Raw genomic sequence first — 27,723 nt, 5'->3', positions numbered from 1 at the left:
CACATCAGGTATTCATTCAACACCAGATCAGTTCTATTACAGATCTGACTATGTGTTGGAAACATCTGTGAGTGGTTATCACACAGCTTCCCTGTGCAATCCCTTCCAGTGTTGCGTAGCTCTCTTGCAGAGGAAAGGAACTGCTCCCTCTGGAAGGGGACTGTCAATGATTTATGGAGAGATTTTTTTTTTCTGGATCAGAAAAGGGTTGAAATAAGGAGATAAGGATCGTATGCTGCTGTCATACTGGGGAATCAAAACGTATTTTCAAGTCATGCATTTCACATGTACAGTTTATTTTCTAGAACATGTTCTTTCCAAAACACACGTTTGATATGCAAAATAATGCAAAAAGTATGAGAAAGAAAGGTTATTTCATACTGAAAAGGATGCAGGTTTCTGAATGACCGAGACAGTAGCAAGTAATGTTTTGCAGACCTCCTGTTTTGTAAAGCTTCTCCTTCAGCATAACAGCAGATAATGGCAAAGGTGATGATAAAAACCTCTGTCACTGAGCTCCTCTCATGACTCAGCTGTGGCAATATCTAGCATTAACGAGCTTTAAAGCACTCTCACATTAGGTCCAGTATGAGATGTGTACAGCTGCCCCCTTGTGCAATCAGTCATTTATTTAGAAATCAATTGACCGAAAATTGTATTTTCAAAACTAGCCCTGTGTCTTTTTTTTATTTCCTTCAAACATAAATCATTTTCTTTTCCCATTTTAAATAAAAGGAGTATCTATCCCAGCACACAGACCTGGTTCCCACCAATTTTAAGCAATTTTATGGCTGTTTTTTAAAGGCACAGAAGTGTATTTCTTGATGTGAAGGTGCTTCTGAGCAAGGGCATAAACCATAACAATATAATGGTACAAGAAATAGAAGGCTTACATTGCAATAAGGAAGCCTCTAGTTTCAACTTGGGGCCAGATGTACAGATGGCCCAAGGGCAATGATTTACCAGAAGAGCTGGCCCCGAGTGATTCAGGCATTTCCAGGGACATTATGTGAAATGGAAAGCTCAGGGTAGGAGGGCTTCTCTGAGGAATGAGTTTGACAGAGCTGATCCAGTGTTTCATCTGGGAGCCTGGAGTACATCAGACAAGTGCTCCCAAACTGTATTTCATGTTTGTGATGTTGTACTTGCTTACCTATGTCTTCTTCCCCACGAAAGAATGAGAATACAGGCAGAAAACGTTCATATGTCTATCTTGTTATATCTTAGAATGATTATCTACCCTTCAGTATGTACAGTATTTCATTAAATGCAGTATTTGAAGGGGTTACTTTGTTTCTAATGTGCAAAAGCTGTTTTAAAGTTGAAGGATAAAACTGTGCTGGTTCCTTAGCGACGATTATCAGAGAGCTTTGTAGTTTATTGCTGTTACCTGAGATAGGGTGTTGTGTAAAGAGATGCTGTCACATACTGGGCAGCCTGGTCCTCTGTGGAACAGCCCTGGCTGGTGTATGATGGTTTATAATGCTTACGAGAGGACCAGCCAAGTTGATGGAGCAAATGAGCTCCAACAGAGACCTTCTGCAGGGTTTCCAGAAGGAAAGAGCAGAGACAGACTTTTGGCCAGATATTTTCTTGTATCTCTAAGTTACCTTCTAAGTTAGCAAGAAAGTGTTGAAGTTATTTCTGGGTTTGACTGGCCCAGAGCAACAAGTTTCTGATCACACTGATGAGAGGAAAGCTGTTGTGGCAATGGCAAAGGCTGATTTTAATTGGCAGTCCAGTGACCATGATAGCTTTCCTCTGACAATACTTTCAGATTTAATAGATTGCATCAAGGTTAATGCTTCTTTCGGCATCACTGATATTTTCATAATGCTGGTTCTTTTTTCCCCATATTCTTCCTCTCTGATCTCTAAAAATGAAGACAAATATTCACATTGATGAGAAAAATGTCCTTCTCCCTCCTGTGCCCTTCCTTCAATGGCCAAGCTGCCCTTACTACCACGTCAGTAATAATGCTGTCAGTGTCCCACCTGCAGGGCAAGTGGTAGCCGAGGAAGAGGCATTCTTATACTGCAAAAGGTCCTGTCATGTGGCACAAGGCTTAAAGACAGGGCATCGTTCAATAATTTTTTTCAGGTGTGTTTTTTCTCTGAATTCTCTGGCAGCAAAGTAATAGAAGATGGCATCCAGGCAGCAGTTGAGGTTAGCGAGTATCATTGACACCTGGATGAAGAGGCTGATGGTTTGTTTCAGGCGGCAGTCCACTATCACGTGCTGCCTTACCAGGCACTGCAGGCAGATGGCAAGATGGACAGGTGTGAAACATACCAAAAAGACAACGAGGTTGATGATAATGACTCGTAAGGAATCTTCTACTTTCTCTTTGGCTCTGTTTTTGTGGTTCAGAAGAATCCAGATGTTTTGTGCAGAGCAGAAAACCATCACTGAGAGTGGAATCAGAAAGCCGAAGATCTCCACAGAAACGATGAGAGGGACGCTCCAGGCCTCATCTGACATGTTGTGAAAGCATTTTAAAGAATCATTCTTTTGAAACACGTATATTGGGCTGCTGCAAAGCCAAGCTACTGCCCAGATAAAACAGCAAATCAAGATTGCCCACCTGGGGGATTGGTTAGCTCGACCTTCAAATGGATGCTTTAAGCAGATGTATCTGTCAACAGTAATGCAAACAATGATGAAGATACTGCCATAGGTATTGACAAAGTACAGTGACTGTATAAAGGCACAAAGGAGTCCGGGTGCTTCTGCAACAGAGTAGTGTAGCTTAAGTGGGAGGGAGAGAAGCAGCAGAACATCTGCAAGTGCCAGATTGATCATGTAGACTGAGGTTTTGGTTTGTTTCTTCCAAAAGCAGCAGAATACTGAGAGAGCCAGGGTGTTGAGAACCAAGCCAAGAATGAAGGTGGGGATGGAGATCCCAAACCGGAGGGTCTCTGCTAATCTGTCGATGCTTGTAAAGTTGCATTCCCCACTGCTGTTGGTCATTTCTCCCCTGAAAACCACAGAGAGAACAAGTTAGAGATGTGTAAGGCTCACAGTGATCTCCTCTGTATATCTTGATACATCTTTTATATAGGTGTGAACTGAATAATTGCATTTTCTAGCTGGTGTTTAACCTTCAGCACTGGTTGAATTTTGGATTTGCAAGTGCTTTAAATTGCAATTGGTGGCCTCGGACAATCTGGCAAAGATCAGCAAATGGAAGGCATCGCATCTTGATAGTAGGGCAAGATCTGGCTGGCATCTCCAGAGGACTGAGGAAATAGCAGCTTTCCTCCAAATTTAGGAAATGCAAAAGGAAGTCTGGCTGTTATCAGTGGATTTATCTGTCGGAAATGAGAACAAAAAGAAAACCTTGGTTTGTTAGTCAGACTGAGGTTGAGTCAGTCTCTTTGAGCTAGCAAGGTGAGGCAGCTGCTTAGAAAGTCATGTGATTGTGGTGCATGGTAAGTGAGAGAATGCCACTAGAGCTGGGGATGCACCTGGGCCAGATGTGCCAGGGAGTCATGGGCAGAAGCTGCTGATTACCTGGGCAAGGACAGGTAAGAGGAGATGGGGGTGTTGTGTTCTTGTGTGAGTATGTGTGTCCTGAGACCAGGAGCACCCATTTAGCTGGGGAGCAATCAGATGGCATGAAACATTTTGTGGGAGCAACAACAGCTGATAATCCAGCACTATATAAATATCAGAAAATTGCTTGCGGCGTATGAGCTTTGATTCTAACCATTACTGCATTTCTGTATCCCTAAATGCTCTGTCTTCAAATTCATCATCACAGAATTACAGACAGAGCAACTCCCGAAAATACTTTCAGGAAGGTGTTGGCAGCCTTTAAGGCGATGATTTCAGGTGATGAAATTTTGATCCTTTTTTTTGATCCCGTAGCCCACCTCAGATTTAAACTTCATGTCTTGAACAACCCATGGGAATTGCTTGGAGCAGCGTTTGCCCAAAGTTATCCAAAGAATCATTTCCATTGATAAACAAGCTCAGTCGTCTGATAAGCTTCATCTTTATCACAGTGTCCAAATGATTAACAAAAATACTGAAGCTGAAAGATATGGAACTGAATACAGCTTTCCCGTCTGACAGATGGAGGAGCACCTCACTGAGCTGATCACTCATTATGTACAAGTTTCATACAGATAATGTTTCCTTCTTTTGGTTATGAGAATTACTTTAGAGACAGTACCCAAAGCCTGTCCCCCCTACATCCACTCAGCGTTGGCTGTCTGTGACAAAAAATAAGTCAAATTACTTCCATTTCAGTTATCCTCAGACAAACCTGTGTGGGTTGATACTTACTGCTGAGATGTTGTTGGGGCGCTCACTACAGATTCTCTGGCGGGTGACTCCACTCCAAATACCAAGGCCAGGTTTAGGGATTTACCATTTCCCCAACTCCTCTTCCACCTTCTTAAGAGTCAGGTAGGGTGTTTTCTCTCCTGAAGAGGATTTTCTCTGCCCTCTAAGAGCTTCCTGAAGAAACTGCCTGCAGCCCCAGGATTGTTTCAGCTTCTGGAAGTCAAAGGGTAAATTCAGAGCCTGGACTTAGCACCTGTCAAGGCAGACTGCATGAGCTGGAGCAGCCCCAGTGCTGTCACTGCTCCGCTTGTTCTTGGTTCTCCTTACTGGGTGAGGATTTTCCACTTCCTATGCACTATTCAAGTATTAATGGTTTACCAATGAGCAGAAGCTGGTGGTTAAGCTAGCAGCAAATGTAATGACCTAGGAACACCAAGGTTTTATCGTACTAGCTTTGCTGACCTTTTTTTTGCAATACAGTAGGGTGCATGAATAGCTTTCCTTTTGTAGCTCAGATTTGAGTTCATCTGTCTGTAACAGACAAGTCTGTATGTTAACAAAGTTTGGGGATGATGAAGTAAGGGCATAGTAATGTGTGAAAGCTTCATTCATAGGACGCTCTTCATCATTAAGCCTATGACTTACTCTAAGTGTAGGTGTAGCTTTAATAAGGAAATGTTTATCAGATGACAGAACGCAGCAAACCAATCATTCTTGATCTAGCTATAATACAAAAGAGGAATGAGGGAAATTCAGGTTACTGCATCAGCAGGGACTTTTACAGCACTTATAATTACCCTTTGATAATTACAAACCATGCAATATTACTGCTATGAAGCAGACTTTGATTGCATCTGTTTTCTAGACCATTACTCATGTTAGATATATGTTATTCTCTCCTGGATACTGGATAACAGAAAGATGGCTTAGTGCAATAAAAAGCCGTAAGTCCACACCTGCTATATGTTTTATCTGTAGCTGGATAATCTCTTACCACTTCATACTAAACATTTTGATTGTAATAGAATATGTCTATCCTTATCTCTGAAACTAAAAATCTTTTTATTCTCTAAGACAGACCACACTACGTAGTTCATTAATTTTTTATCCTTACAAGAAATAATGATCAGACAAGCCTAAAAATAACAATACTCTGCACTCAACGCTAGTGTTTAACTGCTGGAAAAGAAAAATAAATCAATCAATTAAAAGACAAATTCTTTTACCTGAATCTCAGCAAGAAGGTCGGCAGGATTGCTTCAGTCCAGGTTGTTCTACAGCACACGAGAGCATTTGCTTAGAGACCATGCTCTGCCCGTACTCTTACTAAATAACCACATCCTTCTTTTCTTCTCACTCTTTTTTCTCTCTCTCTCTTTTTTTTTTTTTTCCTCTATTTCAAAGGGTACAGCTCTGTGTTTTGTGTTTCTTTATATAGACGAGTGAAGGTGAGAGAGTGTAAAGGCTTGAATCCTCAGCTGTTTCCAGCAAGTAGTTGGCATGGAGAGAGCAGTTTGTCCCTGGAGCCTGGCCTGGCTTTGTGCTGGCCTTCACTCGGTGTGAAGCAGCTGTGAACTGTTACAGGTATGTGGTGGCTGTCCCCAAACAGCAGATTGTTCATTGTGCTGGAGGGGAGATGGATAAGTAGAAAGTTGTAGGAGAGACAGTCATAGAAAGAGGGCTTTTCCCCCCACTTCTGTACAATTTGCATGCTGGAAATCAGCGGTTCTGCATTCAGCTGCTTCTGAAAGATTCAGCTACTTACATGTGTGCAGCTGTGAAACTATTTAAAGCCAATTCAGGTGTTTGGTTTGTGGCAGCAAACAAATGCTTATTGTCAAGAGGAGTAAGGTGTCCAGAGCTCTAACCTAGTACCCATGTGTGAGTCACACAACAGCCAGGACACGCTCTCAAAACGTGCTGCCTCTTGAACTCCCAAGACACATGAATGTGATTTTTCATCATTAGCACTTTCCTAACCGAGTGTGAAGGTCTTCCTCTGCTTTGGGAGCTGTATGTACAGCATTTGGAAAGGTAATTGTGCTTACAATGAGTGAAACAGCAGGAAAATGGGAGTGTCAATCCATTGCCACTTTCAGGAGTTAACAGACAAAGGTGGAATGCTGAGGAGGACTCAAAGCTGCTGGTCTCAGTCCCTGCCTGGCTGTGCTGTCAGGTAGTCATGGTTGCACCATAATAGTGCCATAATACACTGGAGAGAAAATGTAAGTGCTGATTGATGACATAGTGATGTTTCTTAAATAATAACTGTGCCTTCATACAACAGAACTGTTAAGAAGAAAAAACCCTAAGTACGGTGTCATATATATAAATGTATATATACATATGTGACATTTGGCACTTTGTATGTATGAATAGAAGCAAACCTTCTCTGGTTGGAGTATGAAACTCGCCTGCTGGTGCCAGTAACCACTGCTCTATGTTGTGGTAACTGCTGGCTGCTCGTTTACCTTCCACTCTGCGATACTCCACTGAGGCAGCAAACTTAGGAAGAAGAAAAAAAGTAGCTCAAAATAGCTCAAAGTGACATTTTTCACATCGCCACCTGCTCTTGGAGGTAATTTCATCTTTATAGAGAAGTTCTGTTCTTACCACAGAAGAAGTAGCGCCAGTACTGCGGCCGCAGGACTTGGAGAAGAAAAATACATTTCTGAACACCTCTTTTTCTACCTGTCTCATCTGCAAATGAGATTGGAAGAAAAAATAAAGGAAAATCAAGAATCCAAACAAAGCTTGAGTAGAGCTTGCAGCAGGATCGTGTAGCTGAGGAGATAAAGCTAGTGGTGATTCATACCATTTGGGAAGCAGGTTATAGAAATGGGAGTTTCCAAGGGCTTTCCAACTTCTGTCTTCTCTGAGCTGTGCACTAGGATGGCTCTCAGCAACAGACCATCCTGAATCTGAAGTCATAAAAAGAAATCTAAGAGTGCAACTAAAGATTTTGCTCAAGGAGGTTGTGGATGCTCCATCCCTGGGGGCATTCAAGGCCAGCTTGGATGTGGCTCTGGGCAGCCTGCTCTGGTGGTTGGTGACCCTGCATACAGCAGGGAGTTGAAACTGGCTGATCACTGTGGTCCTTTTCAACCCAGGCCATTCTGTGATTCTATAATTAAAAATACATTTTAATGCCCAGTGCTGCCTTCATTCCCAGGAATGGATTCATTGCTCATGGCTCTGCAGATTTCCCCCTTGGTATCACTTGGTGAAGCAGAGCTTAAAAAAAATCAGCATTTCTGCACACCAACCGCATAGTTGCTAAGTTGACAGTTTGCTTGTGATATGTGTGGGTGTACATAATTTGTTTGTACACAGATAAGTTGTGCTTTTGCAGGCTAGCTCATTTTCAACTATTACAGCTTAAATCTAGAGCATGTTTAACTTGAGCAAGCTGCGAATGACTCAGTGCTGTACCTGTAGATAGATTATCAGCTGAGAAATTAGACCTTGGTGGCTGCTTATTCAGTTTTTCCCAAGGAGTGCTATACGTGATAGTGCTCAGCAGGGAATATCTCTGAGAGTCTGGTGTCCCCAGTGCCTTTATCACCCTGCAATGCTCAGTTCCAGAGATGCAGGCAGGTATGTTTACCTCAGATTTTTGATGGGAAGGAGAAAGGATGTTATTGTTTGCTTCAGTTTTTTGCATCTCTTTTTTGTTGTTGTTGTTTTTAATTAACCACAGAAATGTGGTAAATGCCTGTTACTAGCCCTGCCTAGAGACAACAGTTTCAACAGCCATATCCTCTTGCTATTATGGCACTGCAGCAATATAGCGGTCAGTGGGAAAGTAATGACCTAAAGAAAAGTCTGAATAACTAGAAAGAAGTGCACAAGCAAACAACTTAAAAGCTTATGGCAAAGGTAAGGCTGAGAGACTGTTCAGGCTGGAGAAAACAGAGAGGGATTTTATCAGTGCTATAGTGGGTGGGAGTCAAGTGGATGGGGCCAGAATCTTTGTAGTGGTGCCCAGCAAGGGGCAGTGGGCATAAACTGGCACACAGGAAGCTCCATACAAATGCAAGGAAGAAAACTTCTCTGAGGGTAACAGAGCCTTGAAATAGGCTGCCCAGAATGTTGGTGGGGTCTGCTTTTATTAAGATACTCAGGATGCTTTCCTGTGCAACCTGCTGTAGGGAACTTGTAGGGAACCCCACTAGAAGTGGGGCTGCACTCAATGGTCTCCAGATGTCCTTTCCAGCCCCTGCAACTCTGTGATTGTGGGGGTTTCTTTAGAGACTGGTGATTATGTTTTATCTTTTATGGGCAAGTGCTGCTGTTGCTAAGCCAGGCAGCACTTGTCATTTTCAAGGACTCAAAGACTGTTTCAGAGGAAATACATCCATGCATTGCAAAATCGCATTCATTTGCATTACAGCATGAATGCTGCTGTTCTTTTTTAAGTGGAACATATATCAAAGCAAATTTGCAGTTTAGCTTTCACAGATGTCTAAAATATGTGCTTGTTTGTATTTAATGGCCAGAATGGAATGAGCTTGGTTTCAGATCTAGAATTAGGATGCTCAAATGCAAATGAATCAGATTTCTAATATGAGGTCTGACAGATTTCTGTGCCTCTCTGGAGGCATGTGTGACTTGTTCTCCCAGATAACTATAAAACATAGATTTAGTCATCCAGAGCAAAAAGAGTCAGGAAAAGACATTGCCGTGTGAAGAGCTGGAAGGTGAGTGAAAAACTGTGTTCATCCTTGGGAAGAAATTCTGCATATGATGAAATGGAATGTTCATCAGCCCAGACCTGCTTCTAAGCCTACCTCATAGTAATCTTCAGTTGTATGCTGTCACTAACATCTGGTATTTTTGTGTGTCACAAGGGTTTCAAGTGCTAGATGGACAATCTGGGTTCAGATATTAAGCTGTCTTGTTCTGAGCAGGTTACCATGGCTTGCTACCACAAAATTGGCCTCTTTTAGGAGGCCATCTTCCAACTCCAGCTCATCAGTGCACTCATGGAAAGAACTATTATCCAAAGAGCCAGTGAAGGGGAACAGCCAAATTCAGCCTCTGGAACACAGAGACCTTTAATAATGACAAACACAGTAGCTCTTGGAGCTGGCTGCCTTTGAGTACAGAACTATGGCAGTAATATTTCTGAGGCACAAATCCTCAAGCTGTATGTGATCCAGAAGTTCACCAGCAGGACACCAAGCATACAGTGAGGCATCGTCCTCATAGCTTCAGAGGGCCACAATCCACATCTGAGAGATGGAGCAGCTTGCACCTTGCCAAAGCACGTTTTGGATGGACCAGAAGGCTACAACTTCTTTTGGCTGTTCATAGCCGGGCAAGATGTGAGCTCAGCCCTAGTGAAACTGTGTAAGAATAGACACGGGGCTTCCCGAGTGAAGAACATTCACAGAACTAGCTGCACAAATGTGCTTTGTAGCCTGTTCCAGTGAAATTTTCCAGCACAGCCCACCTGTGCCAGCTGAGAAGGTTTGTGGTTACTCTATTGGCTTTGGTGAAGTCCAGGGCAGATGCAACCTACCAAAATCCACATAATTCTTACAGGTGTTTCCATGGGATCTGTACAGAGGTTATCTTTAGAGAAGCCCCCTGGAAAGGGAAAAATGTGAGGTTACTGTGTTGCTCTTCTAAAGTAGAGAATAACTTTGTTTTGTGAAGACACTGTGCTTACTGAACAGTGGCACTGCTGGAGGAAGTGGTGTACAAAAACCTGAGGTTTCCAAGGAAGTGATGGCAAAATTCATATCCATCTGGTAAATAGAAATAGTGGTTTGAAGCAAAGTGGATATGAGGCACGCTGGGACCAGAGCAGGTGGACCACACAGCTGCTTGGCAGGTCTCTGAGCTCTCAGGCTCCTGTGAGTTATAATGTCATACTGCAAGACATTTCTTCTGCCACACGATATGTGGTTCTTAGACGTCATTCTTTTTCCTCACAGCAGGAGAGATCAGATCAGAGAGTGATATTACGATCATAGCCTGCACCACGGATCATCATAGTCTAATACTCAACTACCATCACTACAGTCTCGCACAGAGGGCTGGCAGTGAAGAAAAGTGGCAGTAGCCTTGCTACCCACGCCTGCCTTGCACAGTCATTCCTGTACTTCATGTGGAGCTGCCTTGTCTGCAGGGTTTATGCACACCCGGTGCTATGACTTCCTGAAAGATGTATTTCTGTTGAATGGCTTGAATTGAAAAAGTGCTGACTTGTAGAGAAACTGCATTTCCCCCCCGCCCCAGTTTTCTGTAATGCTTCCTTATCCATCTCTCCTCAGTGTATGGACCGGTATTTCTGGACAGAAAGCCTTCCACTCCCAAGCCTATAACTGAAATGGGCTGGAGTTGAATGAAAATCTCAGGTTTGCCTAAAAGCATCATTTCCCACATCTGTGATGTGTCCTGGATTATTGCAGGTAGAGTGAAGTGTGCCGTTTTACATCTCTGAACTTCCTTTTCAGGGGTCTGTTTGGACCTTTTTGCTCTTTACCACTTTAGGAATGTGTAAATGTTTATTGCAAGCAAGCTGCAGTGCATGGTTTATCTTGTGGTTAACAGGGTTTAACCTGTGATACCAAGCTTGCAGTGTTGATGGGAAGGGGCAGGTGCATTGCTGCTTGAAGGTGGCTGGGATTTCTCTCTTCTATCACTGGGTGCACCTCAGGTCTGGAGGGGCTAGATGGACAAGTGCTCCTGTTTAGGGCCTGGCAATATAGTATTCTTGTGTTTTCAAAAGCACTGATCACCAGAATTGCTCAGTGTTGTTGTGGAGTGGGATCTCATAAAAGCCATGGCCTGAGGGAACGACTAATTAACATTATCTCAGCACTGCTGTATGTATGTGTGTGCCTTTCACACTTCTTGCCAGCTCACTTGTTGAGAGTGAGAAGGATGTATGAGAGCATGAGAAATCAGACCTAGTTTGTAACTAATAGATCTGATAGGGATCCCTTAGTTCATACAGCAGACAGATCTGTCTCGGGAGGTTAAGAACATGAAAATTAAAAATAGCCTTACTCTTTGTGGTCTCCTGATTGAAGTTCTTCCGATGGCGTGCCAGGAAAGCTGTTACTAATTTAATGAGAGGCTATTTAATACGAGAACTTTCATCTGCCTCCCACCTGTATGCTATGGAAGTCTAAAACACATTGTAGCCAGAAAATGGGTGTTTATCTCTTTCCTTCTTAGCCAATGCCACTGAAAGGAACTAGTTGCTGATTCCAGCTAAGCAGCACGGGGCTGAATAGAAATTAGTATACTGTGAAAAGCATCACTCAGACTGTCTGCACTGAGTTGGTTTTGGGTCTTTGCAGAATATGCTGCTTCCGCTGCAGTTTAAAACACTTTTCCATGCAATAATCATCTCTTCATTGTTGTACCCTGTTGAAGGCAATTTGGTCACTGTTACAGTAGGTCTATGAAGGTCTGAAACTGCTGACATAGAGCAAACCTGACGGGGAAGCCACAGCTTGCCATCTCTATCGTCTCAAAACCCAAAGCCAAGTTTTCAAGGCAATGCCATGCATGTAGCAGGATGGAAGCATCAAAGCCCATTGCCCTTGTGCCCATTTGTTCCCATCCTGCATTGGCAGTGCTCTGTGGGCACATGAAATTCCTCAGCTCCAAGAGGAAGAGCATGTGGTTTTCCACAAAGAACATCTCCTGTGCTCGTTTGCTGCTTGGTTGATGAGCAAAACTGCCTGTGAAAGAGGCAGACATGAAATAAGAGGTGAATCATTTTCTGTTAAAACTAAGTGAATCCCAGCTAACAGTTATTCTGGCATTCTGTAGGGAAAAGAAGAGTAAAATCAGTTATTCAGTGTGTTTCATTAATGTGTGTTGTCTTTGCGCTCTGGGATTTTCCCATTTTAGCTGGTATAATGCCAAGTTACCACTACATCTTTACTGTTTTCAAACCAATGTGTTTTTAACTGTGCTTTAATGTTTGGCTGAGCATGTCTCAAAGGACTGCAGAGGAACAAGACCAGCTCTGACACCACACGGTACAATTAAAATGAGTGGTGCTGCCCAAGGGACAAGGGTGTGTGAGGCACGAGATGAGGCTCATTTTTCATACTGGTGTTGTCTCAGCTGGATGATGGCAATTACTATGGCTGTAGCTCACGCATTGGCTTAGCTTGGTGTTTTCCTTGAAGCTTCTGCACAAATTGCTCTTGTCACAGCCAAAGTGCACTGTCAGGGTGCACATTTCAGTGCACACCACCCAGTTTGCATCCCTTCATCTTGGCACCGGGTAGGAGAATGAGAATGTTAATCTTGCTACTGCCATAACGTATCCTGAGAAATCCAAGAGCACCAAAGTCCCAGATTTAATCACTGAGATGTTTAATATGAAGATGCCATGCGTGCTGCTGAGAAATAGAAAGGGCCCAAGAGGAGCTAGTCAGACATGACCAAAAAAAAGTTAAAAAAGAACGTTTAAGGAAATGCTTACAAGGAGTGATTCCTGCCTTCACTTGAGATAGCTTGGAGTGGTTGCCTCTGTAGGTAGGGGAAATACAACCCGACAGTGCCATCTTGAGGAAGTGGACAAGAGGCATCAAGGTGGGTCTTTTGTTTTTGTGGCTCTCCTTCTCTCTCGGTATAGATATATACATATATCACATTTTGTTCTGGCTGTCTGCCACTGGCAAGTGTCTTTACACTCAAGTTAGAGTGAACGAATGGCTTTGGATGTAAAACTGCACTTCACGGGCATGTAACGATGCTGCTTACGTTGATAACCATCCAGCTTTCTGCTGCAAACCAAGTGCTTTGATTACAGGTTTATTTGTAATGTTGAACAGGTCTGTTCCTTCTATCACAGATGCATTTCACTGAGTCCACAGCTACAATTGGGACTGTTCTTAAGCATCAAGGTACACAGTGGCAGCTGTGCAGATAGATACCCCTCCAATTCTGCCTTAGTTTTGGTGTGGTGGATTTGTTAATCAATCACTAGTGAAACATAAAAGCTCAGCTTGCTCATCACTGCAGCCTTGGCAGAGTTCTCTTGGTGAAATAAGAGCCATCTGGGTTGTCCTGTGGTGCATGGTACTAACATTACCCTGTACCTCTGTAAATCTTACCATTCTGCATTGTTTAACAACAACAACAGCAAAAAATGGCCTTAAACTGAAGTTAATTTAACACTATGACACACTGCCTCACAGCTTTGACATTCTGAAGGCAGCAGTTGTATTGCTGTGTTTGCACAGCTCACTGTGAAGCATCTGTCACCTCTCTCTGATCTCCCACAGCAGTGGGTGAGAATGCCAACCTTCTGCAGCCTGAGGGGAAAGGGCTTTACCCTTCTGCTTCTCAGTCATCTCTGATGACTTACAGTCAGAAAAATGGTGCATAAAAGAGCAAATGTAGCAATTGTGTGAAAGAAGCATTTGAATTTTCAGATTTTTGTGTAATCTTTGTACTCTTAGGAGCCAGAATAATTCATAATGCTGCAGAACAAATGGACAGAGTTTACAAATGAATGAACATATTGCTTTGTAATGATATTGCTTTATGTTGTTACATGTTATGAAAACCACTTTCTCTGTTTGCAGCCTCCTAGGGATTTCAAATGGTACTGACAAGTTGGGTGAACTGTTTGGGAAAGAAAGAATGCAATGGGTCATAAAGTTGTATGCACAGTTTTATATGTAGGATCTAGGTCTTACTGCAGCTTGGAGATGGAGAATGACTAGAGATGAAATGGAAGGTTATGTAGAAAATAAGTCAATATAGGTATAGAATAAGCAATTATTTAAGGTTTTGGGGAGCAGTGTTCAGTCTTGGGTGCCTCTCCTAAAAGAATACATGGAGAGAAAAATACAGGGCAGCCCAACTCAAGAGAATAAAACAGGAAAAAGCAGCTGTATTACTTCTGAAATGCAGAAGTGGCTGAGCAAAGAGCACTAAGGTTGAAGCGTGGAGGGCGTAAATAGGTCTTCAGACACATTCGTGGTAGCTATCAAGATGAAGGGAGTAGATAGTTTGCTATATCCCCACTGCAGATGGGAAAAGAAATAATGGCTTTACACTGCATCTGGAAATGCTCTGCTCAGAAGCTAAAATAAACTCCTGTAACTGATGGTAACTGAGCACCAGAAATACCCCTTGCTGTGAGGTGTTATTAAAAGAAAGTTAGACACATTGCTGCTTGTTGTAATATGGAAATGCTTCAGCTGGCCCTTCTTTAGATGTCCTCTTCTTGCCTTTTCTGAAAGTCTGTGTTTTCACATGCAAAAGACTGGGTTGAGTTGAAGGTATTGTCCTGGATAATGTGACAGCTGCATGCGTGTTAGTACTGAGGGTGAAAAGACCCTAACTGATTAGGCTCCTTGAGTACCTATCAGTGTAATCCCAGTGACATAAACTCTTACCTTAGTATGAGTCCTTCTTATTTTCTGCAAGTTGGCAGTAACCTTTTAACCAGTGACATATCATTGGATTTCATTATGCTGTGCCTAATTGAATGGATTTGCTTCCTCATCTCAGCCTTGGCTACAGCTGCCTGAAGTCAGCAGTCATCCTCCCCATACACACCCTATAAAAAGCAACCAAACAGCAGACAGATACAGAAAAGGGGAGGGAGAAGGAAAGAAAAAAGGATGTGATGAGGAATTAATGCCATTTTTTTTTCAGATGCTTCTTTGCCACGTGTCATTTGTAGTCAAGAGAATGCGCTACCGAAGAAGACCTTTCTGGACTACTCACAGGAAACTGAGGTAAAGGAGCATGGATCTTATTTTTGTGTTAGATACCTTAAAGAGTTGTTTGAAGGGTATTAGCTCTGACTCACGTTGCTAATTCTGCCTGGTTGTAAACAAAAGGTAATATCTGCATGGAGTTTTTTCTCCCAGAAGGATGGATCGTTTGAGATCATTTGATTAATGCCTAAATATCTGAATGTATATTATTCTATTGCCAAAAGTACTGGTGCTGTGAAAGATGAGGATAGAAATACCATGCAGCTGCAGCAGACAGATGCAGATCTGAGGCTCGTTGCTAATTGTTGGCCAGGTCACTCTTTTGTGGATTATAGCCTAGTAAATAGCCATAAGGAAGATGGTGTGGTCACCTCTTACCTCTGCATCTATAAACTAATGATGCTTTTTTCCTTCATTTTAATATGCCCGATTATGTAAGATGAAAATGTAGACAGCGTTGTACACATGAGGGAGTTGTTTCAGCAGAGCTTGTATAGCCCTGTTTTGCTCCAAACCTTGGTGTATAAAGCAATAGTTACAACAAACATGATACAACCAGAGCTGGTAAAATCACGATGGAGCAGGAAAGAGGGAAATTAAAATTACAGCTGATAAGCACAGGACAACTATGTGAAGATGTATTATGGCCTGTTATCTGCTAACAAAGATTCACAACATTCACATGCATACGTGCTCTTCTGCTATATACAACAATAGTTTTGAGAGCTTTGTCAGGGTGGATTTCAAGAGGCATGCCAGACCTTGCTTGCTCACAAAGGTTGGGCTTCCCTCTAGTGGTTTGTTACCTTCTACACAGCCCCTGATGGGCTGTTACATGCAAAGAGAGACCTAAAGCACAGACCCCAGTAACCTGGGAAGGTTTCTGTCAGCTTGCAGTCCATCACAGTAAGGGTGGCTTTCTCTTCAGCTTTGCAATTTGGTGCCAAGGTTCTCCATCAGTCCTTTCCTGAGCTCAGATGCTGTTCATTACACCCATGTTTGTGTAGATGGCATTGCAGCTGGGACTGGGCCAGCAGAGGACGTGCTGGAGTCACACTTTCCACCAGCCTGAAATCACTAATAGAGTATGACAGACTTATGTCTGAGCCAAAGGAAAAACCTCTGGCTTCCAGTGTCTGAAGCAGATGTTCTTAAAAGACCCAATCAGTGAGAAGTGTAGGAACACAGCTCCTTCAGACACTGCATAGCAAACCAAATCATTCAACCAGCCTACCAAAAAAGAGCCCCACCAAACCCAACAAAAACAAAGCAGTCTGGAAATCCCAACTGGAGGACATTGACTGGACCTTCTGGCCCATGCAGAACATCTCTGAATCAGGAGTTCAAGAAAATAAAGCAGTTTATATGAAATAAGGCATCTGCTAATGTACCAGTGCCTTCTGTTCAGAAATATTAGTCACAGGGGTCTCCTGATTTCTCTAGTTTTGCAACCCTTACTCATCAGGAACTGAACTTACATTAAAGTTTGTGTCCTTCCCCTCATCTAGACCACAGCCTCTACCATTCCTCCCAGATGTTTGCTTACTTTCTGTTCCCCTTACATCTTTCATGTGCTGCTGCTACGTTTTGTCACCATCTAAGGGAAGAAAGCAGAAGAAGGCAGTTTTCTCTCTACACTAACAATGTGCTGTTTAGTTTTCACTGGAGTCTGAGAGTTGCATTGACAACATGTTCTCTCAAATCAGTATTATTACAAATAATAGAGGATGAGCTTTTCTTTGGCTAACATTTTAAAATGAACCTTGAAATGTTTTTGTTTTCCTTTTTTTTCTTTTTCTTGTTGTGTGACAGCTTTGTGGTCAGCTGACATTGCTGAAGTAACTAACATCTTATATTTGTTGGTCTTGAAGTGGTTGTTTATTGTGTGAAATAATTAGATAGCCTGAGCTTTGCTGGTCAGACACAGGCTGCTCTGGCACAAGGTGGAGAAGCAGAGGGTTGAATGAGGAAGCTGGAAGATTTGCTCCACTCCCAGAATTGTACATTGGTGCTATGTTGACTGTGGAACTCAGCATTTAACCAGGGCAGAGAGGATGACCTGGTCACTGGGCTTGGGATTTCTCCTGCTGTGCTTGTTGTTGAGTAAGGGCAGGTTGGAGGAGCAGACCTGAAATAACTGTTGCACTGTCCTGGTGCCTGCTTAAGCAAAGGTTGATTAGCAGCCCTGTGAAACCATGCTGGCCCTGTGTTAGTGTCTCATGGAGATTGCTGGCCTTTGCTGATGTTGGAAAGGTGGGTGAAGTTGCACCAGAAAGATCACCAATGCTGCTTTTAGAGGAAAGTGCTGGATTTTCCTGACACCAAGGCTTCCTGCTGCCTATGTCAGTGCAGGTTATAAACATGTTCAACAGCAAGAGGGCAAATACAGGCCTGAGGACAAGCTCTAGCAGCTGCTGCCCTTACCTGTGAATTCACCTTTCTGATAAGAGAAAGTGTGTGGTTTTCACTTACGTGCATTCCCCTCAAATTACATCTGCATGTCAGCCCTGCTGCTTGCTCTCCATGATCTGCAGTAACTGCAGGGCCACTGGTGGCTGACAGTGAGAGGTGCTGTGGAAAGGAGCAGGCTTGCACTGCTCAACCCCTCACAAGCTCAAGGCTTAGAAGAAAATGGCCACGTGCTGTGGTTTTAACGTCTGTCCTGACACAAATCCACTGTGATGATTCGGTTTGTCAGTGTGCTCACACCTCCCAACAGTGGGTGTAAAGGTTCACAGGCAGCCAGTCTTATAGGAAGATCTGACTTTAGTGTTCTTTTCTTAGTAAACACGAGGTGATCACCACATCTTGGTTTTAGATTAAGGATAGTTCTCTGAAAAGGAAAGAAAAAGAATGTGAGAGACAGTGCTAAAGACAGATAGGAGTTGAGTTCTGCTTGTAGATTTCTTTTTCTTGCATTTATTGTGTCTGCTTTTTTGTTTGTTTATTTTGCTTTCTATCAGCTCCCCAGCTCAATTTTAGGTGCGTGAGAAGAAGCTCTTGTGGTTTCTCCTTCTGTGTTGCTGGGTGATGTACTATGTGGGAGCTGAAAATGGAAGGAACTTGGCCAAGCACAAGAGTGACAAATGTTATTTAGCATCTTTAGTTTCACGCAGCCCTGTCTGAGAGCAGAGCAGCAATTCCTCTTTCCATCAGTTTTGTGAAAACAAACAGCAAAAACCCCAACAAAGTAACAGTTGAAGAGGGAAATGTTTCAAAGGGAGATACAGATACAGTGAGATACCAGGGGGTTGTGTGTCTATGAGGAAAAGGAAAGTGTTGAAATGCACCACTGGAGAAAAGACAGCCTTGCGTTTACTGACCCTGGGTCACCCTGTGGCTGCTCTGCCAACCGCAAGTGTCATCTGCTCTTCCTAAAGGGAGAACATCCCCCATCCAACCAACAGAGAAATTACAGATGTGCTTAAGCAGGGCATTAAATAGCTCTGTCAATGTGGAGGAGCAGTGCAAACCATGTGGGTGTGCATACTGATGTCCTGCCAGTATGAAACACAATGTCTCTGTGCTGTAGACATGAAGTAGGGCCTCTCTGATGGGGCCCACCAGTCCTTCAGTTCCTGCCTGGTGCAACGTGGAGATGTGATGTTGCTAGATCCCATTTTTATGTGTTAACAAGTGGCTTTAAGCTGTGATACCCACAAGGCCAAATGGCCTACAAAGTTGTACCTGTGGTTTTCAGCCCAGTAAAAGTTTTGCTTGAAATATCTGTGCCAAATTTCAACCCAACCTAAGACAGACTTTTATCTGGCTTGAAAACAGAGGGCCAGAAGGGCTACACTGGCAGGAAAAAAATTGCCAGAGAGAAGTGACGTGAGAGCTTTGAAGCTGATAAAGCTGCTGATAGAGCACTGTATTTCAGGCAGATGGGGCTGCAGATGCTGCAGCCTGTTAGTGCCTTGACAGAGGGCAAGGAACACATGGTGTCTGATGCCAATGTGTGAGCTGCCCATGTGGGACAGCTGCTCCCATTGCAGTGACTTGGTGATGGTTCTGAGCCCTTATTCAGAAACTGAGGCACATGGGAATGCTTCTGACTTGGGTTAACAACTGTGAACCACCCTGATTTTCACTTCCTCAGCAGTGCCCTCTTTCTATCTTCGATGAAAGCGTCTCTGAACTGTGTCATAGTTTCTTGGTGAGAGCTTTCGCACTTTCCCCCCACACCTGACATTCAGTTGAACTCTCATTTTTCAGTCAGCTGCCCCGACTGTGCTTGGCAGCAGGGTTCGGTTAAAGTCTGACAGCAATGGAAAGCCCCAGACAGGAAAATTGACGTGAGACATCACCAGAACTCAGTGAGTGACAGCATGAAAGCTGGAGGTCATTTTGGATGTTATTCCATGGTGTGCCTGTGTCCCAGCTCGTGCAGCTGCTTCAGGTGTGCTACAGCAGCTCTGCATATGCTGTCAGGTGATTTGGTTTTGGTAACCTGTCTGTTCAGTGCTTGTGTAGAGTGTGAGCTGGCTGCCTTCATAACAATCACAGAATGATTTGGGTTGGAAGGGACCTTACAGCCAACTCATTTCCAACCCCCTGCCCTGGGCAGGTTGCCTTCCACCAGATCAGGCTGCCTGGGGCCCCATCTGACCAAAGCCTCCAGGGATGGGGCACAACTTCTTTGGGCAGCCTGTGCTGGTATCTCACCACTTTCTGAGTGCAGAATTTCTTTCCTTCAGGCCATGGTGGACGAATTGGTGTCTTGTCAGCAAGCGGTCACATCCCCCTTGTCTTCTGGTTGTTACTGAGCTCATTGGAGGTGCTGGAAAATAGTAAATTGCTACTGCTTCCATATTGCTTGATATATCCCTTAGCCCTTGTGTGTGTGAAAGCTTGGCCAGGCGGTTACAGGTTTAGAAAGCTCTAGGTGGAAAAGGTGAGTGAGCTGAACAGCACAATCCAGTATTCTGGCTGGGGAGATGGAGTGTGTTTCTCCATCGTGCACTTGGTGCATGTGCCATATATTCAGCCCCAGCACAACCAAATCCCTGACTGCCCACAACTCCCCCAGGACAGCCCCTCTCAATCAGGGCAGAACAGGGCTTGTTCAGCACAGCCTGGCTGTCCCATCTGCAGCCCCAGTGAACACCTGAGGCCTTCCCACTATGTGCACCTCACGCCTTGATGTGAGGTTCATGTTGTTAGAAAGTTTGGCCATCTGGCCCAGTGTTTATGGTGCGTATTTTGTGCAAGCAGCTGCTAGAGGAAGGGGTGTTACTTGGAGCGAGACGGCTGAGCAGAATCTGCTGAAAATACCTTGTAGTCAGCTTTGTGTCTCCCCCACCCATTTAAATAGCGGTTAGCAGATGAGCAGCATTTCTTTTCCTGCTGCATCTAAAATAACTGTTTGGTTTGTGCAGTGCTTTCACCTTTGAACAGCTCGCACCCATGTCGGTGAGACTGCATGTGCAGAGAAAACACTGTCAATCTGCTATACTTCCAAACCTGCTCCCTCAGCACATGAATCCCACACAGAGGAATGAATCCTGAAGATCTGTTAGGTTTTATTTGGGAGCAGCCCATCAAACTAAACTCACAAAGGTATTCTGTGTGTATGTCACTGCAGCGGTGCAGGAGACCCGTCAGCACACAGTGCTGGGGCCTCACTGCACGCTGGGCTGGGGCGGGAGGAGATACCCATCTGTGCACACAGAGCCTTGATGTTTGCTGAGAAAAGGAAGGAGTAGAAGCAGGGAGAAACCAGCCTCTTTGAAAGGTGCACTTTGTCATCAGAACCTCTTGTCATGCCGCTCTTCGATGTGCTGTGAACAAAAGGCTGGACGTTTCTTACAGATTTTCATGATGACCGAGCAGCTTTCCCTATTGCTGTCTGAATCTCTGGCAAGTGCAGTGAGAAGCCTGCAGCCCCCAGAGGCTGCCCAGCCTTTGCTCCCATCCTGCCCAGGTGAACGGAGGGCTCTGCCCAGTGGCTGCCTGCATCAGGGTCTCTTCCTGAGGGGTTTCTTCCTTTTCTGGAGCAGGAGGAGACAAGGCTGAGCTGGGTGTGGGGCTGGAAGGCAGCAGCAGGCCTCAGCCTACAGCCCAGCCCAGGCTCAGGGGGTATGGGTGGAGGTGTGCAGCTGGTTTGCACATCCCATCCCAGAGCACATGCTGCTGTTTGAGCATCATTGCGGGCGGGCTGGTTAGTTGTTTTGCCTCCCTTGTTCTTTGTAAGTGTGTTATGGGGTTCCTGCAGTGCTCTGCCTTTGAAGATCCCAGTCTCTGTTGCAGCCCATGCTCCCTGCTTGTTGTTTAGGCAGCAGCAGAGGCAATGAGCTGTCCCCATCAGGGACAGAGAGCAAAACGGGTCCCATCACCACTGGATCTTTCAGTGTTTCCATTTAGCTCATTACGAGGCAGTGCTCTGTGCCAGTAATACAAATTTATTTATATTGAATACTTAGGAAGAATTTGTTGCTGCTTTCTTTAGATAATTATTTACACTACAGTGTTGAACTGACTCCATTTACAGACTCCCACCCACCCCAGCTCTTTGGATAGTATTTTTAATGCAGTTTGACTCAGATGCATTCAACGTGAAGCTTTCTCCTCTATACAAACAGTTGCAGATCCTTCTGACTCCATATTTCTATTGGTCACTGTTTTGTCACCATCATGTTGTCCAAATGATGCTGTAAATGTGCCCAAAGCATCTGCTTCTGTGATTGGGTGTTTATTATTAAGAAAAGACATTTGTGACATAAAGCCATCCACCTTTATTTTTTCTGCAACAGTTTCGCTTTGAGATTTTTTTTCCCTTATTTGATATTTCAAATAATTTCTGTTTCCTTGTCACAGCTACAGCTACATCAAAACTGGCCCAAGGTAGGGGGATGGACAGCAAGAACTTTTCCCTCTGGTTGTACTCGCTGAGGTTTATGGGGAAATGATTCTATGATTCCATCTTACTCAAATTTGGAGAAGGCAGGGAATTGTCAGTGATGATGGAGATTGTTGTGCCAGCATCTAGACTGCAGTGGTTGTCTGAATGAGGGTTGATTTTCATGTCTGAATCTTTTCCGTCAGCAGAAAGTCCCCTCCATCATTCTCACACACAGAGAGCCCTCTACATTTGGCATTGATGTGTTATTCCTGAGAGCTGAACATCAGCTGTTTCGCCTGAGTCAGATTTGGACCTTGCTAGCTTGGGAGATGCTTCTTGAAATTCCTTGCTTACAAAGTAGTAACAAATAGCATCCAAGCAGCAGTTTGTGTTGGCAAGGACTGAGGCAAGATGAACAAAGTCGTTAATCTTCTGTATCACAGGACAGCTGGAACTGAAGGAGTCCATTAGAAAGCGAAGGAGATGCCCAACGTAAAGAGGCAAAAAGCATACGATGAACACAGCCATGTTTGCAGTCACGATGTAGACAGCTTTCCTGATTAACTTTTCCTTGTGGCAGTTTTCATTTTTCTTTCTCATGAGCTCTGCAATGACTTGTATGGAGCAGTAAATCACGACGACCAGCGGTATGAAGAACCCTCCGATAATAGCACACAGCGTGATGACAGAGGGCTTGACAGAAGATTTCTCAAAGCAAAATGTATCATGATCTCTGTTTTCTACCATTTTAATGAGGGAAATCGCACAGACGATGACTATCCAAAGAAATCCAGATACAAAAGCTGCCTGCAGCGGTGACCGCAGTGCTTTGGCTTTCATGGGATACTTGATAGCCACGTACCGGTCAGCTGCTACAACAGTGATGATACCAATGCTCATTAAGCGGTTTATGAAATAGCCACCTTCCAGAATCAGGCACCATCTGTCCGCCTTCATCTGTTGGAACTGGGATAGTGTTTTAAAAGGTAAAGTAAAGAGCAGCAAGCAGTCAGCCGCAGCCAGGTTGACCATGTATACTCTGGTTTCTGTCCACTTGCTGAGCTTGCAGCAGAACACCCATAGCGCCAACACGTTCAGCAAAAGGCCCAGCAGCAATACTGGGATGTAAACGCACAGCTGGACAAGCGGAAAGTTTTCGTCAGCTGTGATATTGCAGCTGCTCTGGTTCATTTTGGTGATGTTAAAGAGTCACAGTTCCTGGAAAAGCAGATGATATTTTTTAGAAGCTAGACTGTGACTGAATCGTTGATTAATTCAGATAGTACTTCATGGGCCTCGGGGATTTACCAGCAGTGAAAATGAGACTGAGCAGATGATGCTGCAGAGCAGAACTGTCTACAGGGCACCTGGTGGGAAGAGACAGGATGGGACACGAACCTGGTCAGTTGCGGAGGGGCGAAAAGCAGCTCTAACTGCATCCCACACAGCGTGAATGGCTTGCAGAGGGCAAAGCTGGAAAATGATTGTGCTCCTGTTTTGGGCCAGACTCAGACCAGGAATCTTGCAGTTGGGAGTTATGTGAACTGTTATAGCTCATTTGGCAATGGGAAGGGGATGCCTAAACTTGGGTCTCATCTCTCCCATCCTAGTAGTGCTCACAAGAAGCCAGCCGGCATCTTTTGTGCTCAGAATGCTCTGGGAGACATGCTGCAAAGAGACAGCTGTCCTTCTGTGCTGTCATCACTTAGTTCTTATTAGTGAAAAGAGCAATTATTCATCTATCTCTCATTATTTTAGCTGCCATTGAGTCCTGTATTTAGTTAGAACATTTTGTAGACTGCGGCAAGAATCAGAGATAGATCTGTGGGCTGCGTGCTTGTCTTTCAAGGATTGTGAAAGCTGGTCTTAATCTCTGAAGTAACAGAGCAATCTGCCAAAGTGCAAGAAAAAAAGGCATGGCAAGAGATGCGATCAGCAGCCTTGTGAAATACAGCGGTGAGCTTAACACGATCTGGTGGGTGTTCTTTCACCCACAGGGCCATGCTGCTCCTTGCCTTCCTGCTTTGGAAGAGCTAATGTAGGATTATATTCTGTGCTGCCCTGTGAGACATGGCCACAAAATTCATGGGAGGTCTGAGAGGTCTGTGGAGTTTCCCTGTGAGGGAAGCATGGCTCTGTGTGTGCAGATTCTCTGGGCTCCAAAGCATCCTGGCTAAGCCATCTCTAGGGCAGTGCTGCAGCCTCAGCAGGAGCTGCAGCTCTCAACCAGCTTTGAAAATGGTGCTGCCAAGCAATCCTACTGTGAGGGAATACGCACTGTGGGTACCTGCAGCAGCTCTGTGTTTTGGACACGAGGAATATTTTGAGACAAGAAGAAATAAGGGAAATGGGTAAATTGTAATAGACGATGGAGAGATTCAGCAAAGGTGGAGGCTGCCCTTTAGCATCCACAGCGTGTCTACTGTGGCTAGTATCAAAACGAGATTTGAAAATGCACAGGCTCCAGCCCTCTCCCAGTTTATCCAACACCATTTAGGTGTCCCACCATGGATGGAGAAAGGCAATGCCTTTCAGAGCTTCGGTAACCGTGCCAACAATTAACCGGGATGGATTACCTGCTCACTCACCGTCCTTGGAGAGGTCGAATGTTCCTCCAGTCTGGTTGTGGTGCAGCATGCAGTGTGCTGAGCCCTCCCAGCAGTGTTCTCAGCATGTGACCATTGAGGTGTTCTGCGATGACCACTTGCAGATGGCTGTGGCAGCAACAATGCTGGTGGAGGAAGCATCCCCACCCCTCCTCAGTGCATTTCCCCGGGGCAGAGCTTCCTCTGCTGCTGCCGCTGCCATGGCTCACACCACCCCCTATTGACTGAGGAGCCCATGTAGTAGCCCTGTGGTAAGGTGGAACATTCATCTGCCATGTGGTCCTGCAGGTGTTCCTCTGGCGATGGAATGACTTCAAGATTTTTCTTCAGTTCACTTTCCAGTGCCCAATGCCTCACTAGCATCCATCAACCTTTCTCGCCCAACAGGTTGTGTGTGCTGCCCGAAGAGAACATGTTGTCCTGGAGGGACCCTGAGATCCTTTGTTGCCTGCTGCTCACTGTGCTGAGCCCCAGGATGGAGCAGCCTTGGTGGACTCCTGGTCCCATTCACCCAGCCGTGGGAGTGCTGAAGGCTAAGTAAGGTCTGCAGACAGTTTTGTGCTGTTTCATAAGTGTGTTTCAGTCTGAATCACAGTAGCGCTCTTCTCTTCCACAGTTCTCATCAACCGGTAATACTGAGAAAACCTGGCACCGTGACCCTTTGACCCCCAGAATTCACATCTGCACTGTGATGCAGGCACCCCTTGGCCAGGGGCTCTGTGATAGCAATCCACTGCAAGCCCATCTGCAGGAAGAGCTCAGGTGAGTGGCTCAGCAAGCTCAGAGGTCCTGCTATTGGTACCTTGTGTTGCTGGCTTTGGCAAACCCTTCTGGCTTTCTGCTTCTAAGATCTTAAGACCTGCTTCCAGGTCAGAGAGTGGCTTCTGGAGTATTTGTGCATTGTCTGTCTGTGCGTTGCAAATCAGCTGCTGAGATTTACTCCTTGCTACTGTATTATTGTTATAGAGCTTGGCTTAAATACTTCTCCCAGGGCTTCCCATTCTGCCTCTTCACAGATCAATTAAGCAGTGGCTGACCTAGTAGTACACCTGGCTCTTTGATCCCTAAATGATATAATTTCCATGTCACTGTCCTTGTTAGTAGTTTCATTTTTTATGTCATCCAGCTCCTAAATTTTGATAGCATCAACACTGCACCAAAGCCACTTCGTGTACAACACTTGGGGAATGTGCACACTCCTACTGTGCATGGCAAGGCATTGCTACCAGTATTAACCATGAGAAGTCAATGTCAACCCTGGAGCTCAGCTCATGGCATCTCTCCAGCACCACTCTTCCAATTCATAGCATAGTAGTGTTGCTATTGGCCAGACCCTTCCCATCCTGCCTCCACCTACAGACAGTATTTGCCCCAGACTTGCCAAAAAGCCTTGTTTCTGCTCTGGGATCTCTTGTGACAAATTCCTCAAAATTCTGGACTTTTTGGGTTCCTCATCTTTACAGAAAGCTGAGACTTTTAGGTCATGCCATGACAATTTTTGTTGTTTGTTTCAGTAGCAGCACTGGGTGACTTGCTCCCCTCTGCTTGTGATTCATGTGTGTAAGCAGCTTTTTTGTTTAAGGAAAGAATGTCTCCTAACTGTTTAATAGTTCTGAGAGCTATTTGATCTTTACACTTCCTGAGCTCTAAGACTTATTTCTGTACTGAACAATCACTTTTTCCTTCCTTTGTAAGGTCTGCCTTGAGTCTGATCCCCAGGCAAACAGAGCCCTCCCAGGGGTGCTCACCCATGCTCCTGGTGCAGCTCTGCTAGCTCAGGTGTGCAAGGCCTGGCACATGGCAGCAGGACAGGGCCTGGAGGAAGGTGAGGGAGATACCAGCATCCCTTCCCCACATGCAGCAGGACACTGCCTTGCCCTGCTGCATTCAGGTTCCACAAACTTCTTGCCCGGTGTTTTTCCTTCTCTTATTTTTCTAATGGGAAGAAGTGATATTGCAACAATAGATGATGACCAAAATGAAACTATGGGTTTGGGAGTAGAACACATCGGTGCTATTCTTACCATGGGAAGCCTGTGAAACAGCATTGTTAATTGCATCAGCCCCATGTCATGAGTGACCCTGGCTGCTGGGTCTGCTTCCCCTTTCTCTGTACTCAGAGCCACATAGGAACCAACGGCAGCAGATAACACATTCACAGGCTGCTTTGTGCTGTAACCCAGCTTCGACCCTCCAGCCACACTAACACTGAGCACCAACACTGAAGGGCTCAGCTTGTCTCTCTCCATCCCTTGGAAGCTGCTGGACAATGCTTGTGTTTGGATGTCTAAACATTAGTGTGATGACCCTTTTGTTTGAAATATCAGTGTTTATGCACCTCAGTTTGTGCACCTGCAGGGCACACAGGTCTTTAGGTAGGTTTGGTTCCAAACAACTTGTGGGAAAGACACAGGTACAGTGCCCTGCAAAACTACGAGTGAGGTGGATGTCTCAGTGAATGCAGATGTCAGAATTAGTGGCTATGAATGATAGAATCATGGAGTCCTTAGTGTTGAAAGGGACCTTTAAAGATCATCTAATCCAACTCCCCTGCTCTAATAGGAGCATCCATAAGGTTACTCAGGACCTGATCCAGCCTTGCCTTGAGAGTCTCCAGATTCAGGGCATCCACCACATCTCTGGGCAGCCTGTTCCTGTGCCTCACCACACTTACTGTAAAAGACTTTCTCCTTCTATGCAACCTAAATTTCCCCTCTTTAATCTTGAAACCATTTCCCCTTGTTTTATCACCACAGACCCTGCTGAAGAGCCTCCTCCCTTCTTTCCTGTATCTCCCCTTTAGGTACTGGCAGACCACTGTCAGGTCACCTCACAACCCTCTCTCCAGGCTGCACAGCCCCAGCTCTCTCAGTCTGTCCTCATAGGAGAAGCGTTCCATCCCTTGGATCATTTTTGTGGCCATTCTCTGGATGTGCTCCAATAGGTCCACGTCTCTCCTGTACAGAGAACTCCACAAATAGGAGGGTCTGGATGAACTGAGAGCCATCAGTTACACACAGAGGCTGTGAAGCCAGCCCTGGCTGGACCTGCAGATGGTGGGATCAGAGCCAGCTCAGATTTCCTGATTGCATCTGCCTGTTGTTCCCCCAGCCCTGCCTTGGCTCCTCATCTCCTACTTTGACCCCTTTGGTAACCTTTTAGGAAAGAGACAGCAGTGTAGAAGTGCAGTGGACCATTGCAATTTTCAAAGGAATTTTAAAATGTATTTAAAGGCTGTTTGTGGTCTAGCAGGGACCAACTGTAGAGAGCCCAC

General features: G+C 44.8%; 2 protein-coding genes and 1 long non-coding RNA gene across 6 annotated transcripts in view; 1 reads left to right on the top strand and 2 right to left on the bottom strand.

The window, feature by feature from the left end:
* Nucleotides 1-275: 275 nt before the first annotated feature.
* GPR55 (G protein-coupled receptor 55) lies at nucleotides 276-5,625 on the bottom strand. The gene is made up of 3 exons (XM_015870962.2): nucleotides 5,517-5,625; nucleotides 4,291-4,503; nucleotides 276-2,977 (listed from the first exon to the last, which is right to left on the bottom strand). The coding sequence occupies exon 3, from the start codon at nucleotides 2,968-2,970 to the stop codon at nucleotides 2,050-2,052; it is 921 nt and encodes a 306-aa protein (XP_015726448.1). The 5' UTR covers nucleotides 2,971-2,977; nucleotides 4,291-4,503; nucleotides 5,517-5,625; the 3' UTR covers nucleotides 276-2,049.
* A 139-nt stretch (nucleotides 5,626-5,764) lies between these two features.
* The window catches only part of LOC107317951, a 43,291-nt gene continuing 21,332 nt past the window's right edge, over nucleotides 5,765-27,723 (top strand). Inside the window, exons 1-4 of one of the 2 annotated variants that reach the window (XR_001557088.2) lie at nucleotides 5,765-5,874; nucleotides 14,938-15,020; nucleotides 24,837-24,986; nucleotides 25,066-25,211. This is a non-coding gene — a long non-coding RNA (uncharacterized LOC107317951). Of the gene's footprint in view, nucleotides 5,875-14,937; nucleotides 15,021-24,836; nucleotides 24,992-25,065; nucleotides 25,212-27,723 lie in introns of both variants that reach the window. The other variant, XR_001557086.2, reaches the window with a different exon arrangement.
* On the bottom strand, nucleotides 21,681-24,839 carry GPR35 (G protein-coupled receptor 35). 3 transcript variants are annotated; one of them, XM_015871205.2, is made up of 2 exons: nucleotides 24,420-24,839; nucleotides 21,681-23,210 (listed from the first exon to the last, which is right to left on the bottom strand). In XM_015871205.2, the coding sequence occupies exon 2, from the start codon at nucleotides 23,032-23,034 to the stop codon at nucleotides 22,087-22,089; it is 948 nt and encodes a 315-aa protein (XP_015726691.1). In that variant the 5' UTR covers nucleotides 23,035-23,210; nucleotides 24,420-24,839; the 3' UTR covers nucleotides 21,681-22,086. The 3 variants fall into 3 exon arrangements, with proteins under 3 accessions (XP_015726691.1, XP_015726692.1, XP_015726693.1); XM_015871206.2 differs by having other exon boundaries at nucleotides 21,681-23,061; XM_015871207.2 differs by having other exon boundaries at nucleotides 21,681-23,061; nucleotides 24,432-24,839.

The sequence above is a fragment of the Coturnix japonica genome, chromosome 9 (assembly GCF_001577835.2).
Source record: "Coturnix japonica isolate 7356 chromosome 9, Coturnix japonica 2.1, whole genome shotgun sequence".
NCBI lineage: Eukaryota > Metazoa > Chordata > Aves > Galliformes > Phasianidae > Coturnix > Coturnix japonica.
This window is presented reverse-complemented; position numbering and strand designations above follow the sequence as displayed.

Excerpts from the sequence above, each read along its gene's own strand:
- GPR35 (XM_015871205.2), bottom strand. The coding sequence starts at position 23,034 with ATGAACCAGAGCAGCTGCAATATCACAGCTGACGAAAACTTTCCGCTT.
- GPR55 (XM_015870962.2), bottom strand. The coding sequence starts at position 2,970 with ATGACCAACAGCAGTGGGGAATGCAACTTTACAAGCATCGACAGATTA.